This window comes from Acanthopagrus latus, chromosome 9 (genome assembly GCF_904848185.1).
Source record: "Acanthopagrus latus isolate v.2019 chromosome 9, fAcaLat1.1, whole genome shotgun sequence".
Taxonomy (NCBI): Eukaryota; Metazoa; Chordata; class Actinopteri; order Spariformes; family Sparidae; genus Acanthopagrus; species Acanthopagrus latus.
The window spans coordinates 11,063,343-11,070,306 of NC_051047.1; the positions used below are offsets into that span (position 1 = coordinate 11,063,343).

At 42.1% G+C, this 6,964-nt stretch overlaps 1 protein-coding gene across 1 annotated transcript; it reads right to left on the minus strand.

The window, feature by feature from the left end:
• Positions 1 to 687: 687 nt before the first annotated feature.
• Positions 688 to 6,812, minus strand: LOC119026482 (rhodopsin kinase GRK1-like). The gene is made up of 7 exons (XM_037110914.1): positions 4,027 to 6,812; positions 2,989 to 3,116; positions 1,835 to 1,992; positions 1,661 to 1,744; positions 1,433 to 1,557; positions 1,141 to 1,342; positions 688 to 1,003 (listed from the first exon to the last, which is right to left on the minus strand). Exons 1-7 carry the CDS (start codon positions 4,723 to 4,725, stop codon positions 714 to 716), a joined length of 1,686 nt encoding a protein of 561 aa, XP_036966809.1. The 5' UTR covers positions 4,726 to 6,812; the 3' UTR covers positions 688 to 713.
• Between the last annotated feature and the right edge of the window lie 152 nt (positions 6,813 to 6,964).

Consider the following 6,964-nt stretch of genomic DNA (forward strand, 5'->3'; position numbering starts at 1 on the left):
TGAGGGAGGGGGACAGAGGATATAATGATAATCCTTCAACTCTTGTCTATACTAATTTTACATGCTCGTATAGTGTGTTAACTGGTCTTTGGGAGTATCACTGCTTATGTTAAAAAAGTAGGATAAAACCTGTTGCAGTCCTAGATAAAGTATCATGTCTTTGATACATTTCCTCCATGGTGTCCAATATAGGCACCAGGTTCTGAAAAGAAAGTCCACCATCTAGCATATAACTGTGTCCACACAGTTTTTAAATAAAGGATCAAAATCAGTATTGTAGAACCAAAGTTAAGACCTTTTTTATTCCACACGTTCTCCTTTTCAAAACATTGTGCCTACATTACCCACAATGCAACTTAGCCCCCCAAGTGACATCTCTGGAGGTAATTTATTAGATTACATGCAACTTCCTCTGGATCCACGAAAGGCTTTAATCTGTTTGTCACACATGCAGTAGTACTGCCTAAGACATATAAACACAATGTATAAAATTGGTGGAATTACACTTTAACTATAAAATCTATGCTTGAGTGGATTCCAGGTTTAAAACCCTCCTCCATTTTGTTCTTGTTGTTTCCTGCACTCACCGGAACTGTTTTAGCTCTGCGATCAGAACGTTCAGAAGGGACTTGCGTCAGTCCCGAGTATCTGAGTCTTCACGTCAGACGTTCTAAAGAACTACAAGTCTGTACACTGGATGGTTGGCGCTTTCTCTATGATGTGCAGCAGGTTGATGACTTTGGCTGCTCTAGTATGGACTCCCTGCGCAGGTCGTCCGGGACGGTGCCTTCAGGACCCCAGACGTTGAGCTCTCCATAAATGCCCATGTCGATCATCTCTTCCTGCCAGGGGATGGGGATGTTTCCTGAGGAGAACTCATCAAAAAAGGTCTTGTCGGGATCCTCCAAGGTCACTCCCTTCACGGAGGAGAAAGCCCCAACATCATCCAGACTTTTAGCATACACCACTTTAGGGTCAGGGACGAAAGGAGGAGGCAGAATACCTGCACGGGTGAGAAATGGAAATTAAAAATCACATCAAACTGCAAGAGGGTTATCAGGGAATCAAAATAGCCTTTTTGTCTTCAGACAAGGTATTTCAGTAATAAGTAAGTGATACTGTGTGGGAAATGGATGGTACCTGCATTCAGCTTCCTCCAGTTGATGTCACTGAAGAATGGATGTGCTCTGAGCTCATCACAGCAGTTGTTCTTAAAACCCATCCTCTTATCAACTTCTTTGGCCAGCAGCCCGTCACAGAGCGACTTTGCCTTCTCGCTGAATTTGTTGGAATATTCCGGCACCCGCGTCAGCATGCGTTCTTTCATCTCCTCGCGTTCCACCTGAACAGGAGACAAACTCTCTTCACTCTCATCCTTCTCAAAGTTAGCCATTTTGCTGCACAGCTCGAGGCTGGACAAGAGGCGGCTCACCTTTTCTCCTCTGTTTCTGAACGGGTTCTTGGCATCTATGAACTCGTACAGCGTCACTCCCAGAGTGAAGTAGTCGACCGAAGTGTCGTACTTCTCTCCTTTCAGCATCTCTGGGGGCATGTACCCTGCAGGAAGTCAAGCAATGAAGAAAAAAAACATTCTCGTTGAGCATTTAAACTGTGAATTTACACCTACAAATCCTACTTTGTAGATACAGATGAGACCCACCTGGTGTTCCAGCATATCCTTTGGTCATTGTTTTGCCTTCTTTAAGCTCCACAGCAAGACCCAGATCAGATATACGCACATTCCCTGATCAACAACGAAAAAACACCTTGATTAACTATGAAGTACATATTGATACAGACCATTTTTCTAGAGTTTGACTAAAAAGCTGATTACCATCATTATCTAGCAGCACATTTTCTGGTTTGAGATCTCTGTAGATGATTCTTTTCTGGTGGAGGTGCTCCAAGCCCTGGATGATCTGAGCGATATAGAAACAGGCTCTGGGCTCCTCAAACCCCGGGTTGTTCTCATCCACCAGGTAGATGTGGTACCTTTAAGTAACAGAGAATCAGGCTTACAGCTTAAATGTGATCATTATACGTACTGCAATGCTGTTGATGTCATTGTGCTCTTATTTTGAAAGCTTGTCTGCTCACATTTAAAAAACTGTCAGACAAAATGCTGATTAAAAGTGTCAGTTGCTTTTTGAGGAACCACTCCAGGTTATTCTGGTGATCATAAACAAATTCAAGCCGTATGTCTCTTGAGAATAACAGAACAACAGTTGAACATTTGCTTAAAGTCTGCAGTCCAGTGTGTCTTCAACACTCTGACTCTGAGTGGGTTTCTTCTCTCATAAATGTGACTGAGTCACTGTAACTGATTGACATGTTGTCTCTGTAAAAAGCAAGCAGAGGTGCATATCATTACATATAATCTGTCCTAGTGTGAGGGACATAGTAAGGAACCCTCAAATTGAGGTGAATGTGACCCATTTGGACAATAGACAGAATCCTACAGACTCTTTCGTGTTAAGCTTTTGATTTTGTTGGGAAAGCTGTCTATAAAAGCAGAGGCTTTAAAGGGGATCTATGTAGTTTTGGAGAAGAAATTCAAACTCAGAATTTGAATATTTATAAATATTAATGAGGTAATGATACTAACTCAGAAATATTTAGTTTTTCTATAAGTCAATAAACAAGCTGTTCTCAGATGAAAATAAGGTCCCCAGAATACTGTTTGAAGCTAGAAAGGTGGCAAGGTCCGCCACATAAACAAACGCAAAGTTAAACAGCTTAAAACTGGGTTTTCCTTTAAGGTCAGTTTGTTTATTCAGTCATGGAAACAATGAGTTTGTTTTTTTTGTTTGGTCAGGCATAAAAAACAAATCAGTCAATGAAGATCTTTCTCTTGTGATTAAAATTTCTTCCCCAAAAGAGCTCTTTTAAATAAAGCAGCAGCAGAGCAGAAACATGCTCCCTCTGTGACCTCAGTGAGCCTATCTGTTCGTGTTTGTGCTTTGAGAGTTTCTCTGAATGTGAAGTTACTTGAGGTCTCCTCCATTCATGATGGTCATGACCAGACAAAGTTCCTCTTTTGTCTGGAAGGCGTACGCCAGTGACACAATGAAGCGACTGTGAACCTTCTCAAGAATCCTCTTCTCCACCATCGCCCCCTACAGGACAAAAGACATTTTTGAAAAACAATGGTACAAAGAAAAGCGACAGACTGAAATCTACAGGGACTTTTCTTCCTCTGGGTTGAGGAAGAACAGTCGGATCTGCGTGCCTTTTGAAAAGGAGGTTAAACTTAGTTTCAAAGAATGACCTCAGACAAGTCAAGGGCAAGATATAACTGTGCCAAGAAGTTCCATTCAGAAGAGCTTTCTACTAAAGCTCCCAGTAATCACTCTATCCCTGTCTCAGTTGTTTAATACTGCAGGCTAAAGCCAAATGAGACAGAGGCAGGGACAAAGACGATTAGCACCATCGCAGGGCACTTTTTCTGGAACATGAAGCTGACAAAATACCTATATAATCAAATCACTGCATGCATGGCAACTAACGAACCTCATGTTTCCACGAAATCTAATGCAAGGTGTAGATCGAGGCTTTCTCAGATGTACTACAAAGAATGTTGACTAGTTATAAAACAGTCTCAATGTGATCATGAAGTCTCTATATGACCTACATAAGCAAAAGAGACCAGGGTGAATATCGACTACTTCTGTTATTCTTAAAGTCTGTAACCGGGTCAGATTCCAACTCATCTGGGTTGGTTAGGTCATCAAATTAAAACTTTCTTTCTTTCTTTCTTTCTGTGGCGGACTCCTGAGGAAGCATTAAAGAGATTCAAGCATGAGTAGAGAAGACGCTTTGTGATACGGCACTAAAACAAACCTTACTTGATTCACCATTGTCACCATTTTTCTTAGAGGCCGCCAGAACCAATGAAAATTTAAGTTATGACTCTATTTGCTTATTAAAATGAAGGTTCATAGGCATAAAACTGAGCTGGCCGATTGCAAAAGAAAAAAAAAGCATGGTGAGTGAAGACATTTTTAAAAGTGACAGTCATTCTCTCACCTCGTAGCCTTTCCTCTTCTTCAGCCTTTTCTTGTTGAGTTTCTTACAGGCATACAGTTTCCCAGTGGCTTTCATCTGACAGGCAGACACCTCCCCAAACCCACCTTTCCCCAGCACACGGAAGTCCAGGAACCAGTCCGCATCCATGGGCTGCATCTCGAGCCACTTCCACTGCAAGTACCTCTTCAGGTACAAGCTCTCCATGAAGAAAGTGTACGGGGCCTCCCGCAGAAAGTCCAACGTTGTGGCCAACGATGCAGCGAACAAGTCATCGCTTGCAGCCTCCTGACTTTCCTTCACCTTAGCTATGATGTCCTCAGGCAGGAACGGGCAGTAGTGTTTGGCAGATTGGTCCATGTATCGCTGGACAATCTTTGAGGCCTTCTTCGCCCTGTCAGAGTCCTCCGCCAGGTCATAGTCCTCGATGTCTTTCCACAAACGACAAGCTCCGTGGTATTCTTTATTTGCATCCAAGAATTCCCTAAAGAGGCGCTTGCCGATAGGCTGCTCAACACAGACTATGTCAAAGGCCAGATCCAGGGTGTCCCTCAGACCCTCACACACGGTGATGTGGGGCAGTTTGAGGCGAGAATGGTACTTCTTATCCCGAGCGGCCGCTGCATTAGAGCCATCGATGCTTCCACGGGCATTGATGTAAGCAGAGTTCGCTACCACTGTGGTCAGTCCTCCGATATCCATGCTGAGGGTGGGTAACTGTTATGCAGTGCAAAGAGGAGACATTGCAAAGAGAAAACACACAAAAAAAAAACTAAAGTGCAGGAGTGAGGCAGTGCAGGGTGGAGCAGGGGTGAGAAACAGATCGAGTAGCAGCAGGGAGAGGGGAACTTGAGATTGGTGTCTCGACTAGATCCCAGCACCCTCTGAGCTCTATACCACCCTCATCCGCACACATGCTCACAAACACACACACACACACACACACACACACACACACCTGAGTCAACACCTTTCGGTAATCCATTAACACCCTAATGCCCCAGACAAAGAGTGCGAGCACATGCTGGAACAGAACATCACAGGCAGTGTGTGCAGCTGGAGTGGCACCAGTCAATCAACTGGGAAATCACAATTAGCAGTGGGACACTCATGTAGGCGCTGATCAAACAGATGACGGATATTCAAAGGCCTTAGAATAATCACAATATGTTGGAGCTTTTTTTTTTTTTTTTTTTTTTAAATACACCACATATGGTGCACACATCTTTTTTAAAATAAAATTAATTAAATCCTCATTTAAATAAAATATTTTACAATTCCAAATTTACTGATTGGCATCACTGTTGTGATTCAGCAGCTTACCAAGGGGCGCCGTGAAAGCAAAAAAGGAGAAACTTGAAATAAAAAAAGACCAACTTTAAAGCAGCAACAAGAATTTTCATTCTTGTTCATTCTGACGGCCCCTGTGGACAAAAGTGGTATGAGCACCACCAGCCTCCCATGGTAAAAGATCTTAACATCGCTAGCATGTGTGTTTCTTTTCGAAGCAAATGGAAGAGTTCACCCATAGCTGGAAATACTTTCATTATTACTTCAACCACATAATGATGGAAAATCAGGGAAGTTTCATAGCCCACAAAACATTTCTGGAGCGTTGCAGCAAATCGGCGATGGAGCTTTCTCCTAGACAACTAATCCCTGGACACGTGGTCAATTTTGTGCATCCAATTAAGACGCATGCTGACGTTTTTATCTTAGCAGGTACAGTGACCATTTTGTTTAAAATAGGACAGCGGTAACATCTTTTTAAGTTGATCTCGGAGCTATCGGAGACTTGGAATATGCGGGAAAAGCTGTACTTTATTATATTTCAAGTCCCCAGTTGCTTAAGAGAACACTCTTACAATTGTAATTGTAAGGAAATATAATTTTGTTGAGAAAGTTATGGTTATCAACTTTGACAAGTAATGTTATGAATTCACAGAAAATAGGACTTTTAGGATAACTATAGAAATAGACAGTCCTTTCACTGATGGTCTCCTTTGAATATGCAGTTCTTTTAGAGGCGTTAGTATTAAAGTGATGCCATTTCATAACCAGTTAACTCCTTGCAGTATGATTAACAGAGCCTCAAGTCAGCTTCAGCTGATCCTCGGTGTTATTTCACACAAAAGGACTGCAGTCACAATCTCAAACAGAGCACTTTAGGAAGAGATTGCTTTGCAGCCAGTATGAACAGCAGCAACAATGATTAAATCAACCAGTGTTTCTTTAATTTCACACATGGGCATATCAGGCTGTTTTTTTTGTTTGTTTGTTTTGTTTGTTTTTTTAAATCAAAGTGAATCTTCCCTTTAGAATGCCTTGAAAAAAATAGCCTTAATACCATGCAGGAACATGTTCTACTGCCCTAGGATCAGACTAAAGCAAGTCAGACACTGGAAAAACTTGCAGTGCCTGCAGCATGTGCTACATATGGGCCCCTTATTGGTTCTCCATGTCAAAAACATTTGGGCCCAGTCTCAGTGTCAGGGACTGCCATTGTAAATTCATGTGAAAGAGACTCATTAAATTCACGAGATTATGGAAGAATAATTTAAGAATCTATTCTACAGGTCTTAGCATAAAAGGGACTCTCACCTCATGGCTATCCTCCTCTTCTTTAGTGTTTAGCATGTAGCACTCCTCTGACAATCAGAAGGACACCTCCCCACTGCTCTCCAGCACACTTAAGTCTAGGGACCGTCTTTAATCAGTGACCACGAGTCTGCAATCAGCCGAGGGTCTTCAAAACTCAAACATTCTTTTACCAGTTCCATTAATAAATGTTTGAGAAATACATGTGTAGTGACGATTTGGCAAAAGCTTGGCTGCTAGATGTGCAAATAGAAATTAAATCTGATAATTCATTGCACAAGGCCTGACACCACAATGACCTCCTCATTTCTGCATGAAGCCAACATGAATTATAGATACAGAA

Coding starts and splice junctions, on each gene's coding strand:
- LOC119026482 (XM_037110914.1), bottom strand. CDS start 4,725: ATGGATATCGGAGGACTGACCACAGTGGTAGCGAACTCTGCTTACATC. Junction 1,745..1,834: donor TGTGCTGCTAGATAATGATG/GTAATCAGCTTT, acceptor GTTGTTGATCAG/GGAATGTGCGTATATCTGAT. Junction 1,558..1,660: donor AGGATATGCTGGAACACCAG/GTGGGTCTCATC, acceptor GACTTCCTGCAG/GGTACATGCCCCCAGAGATG.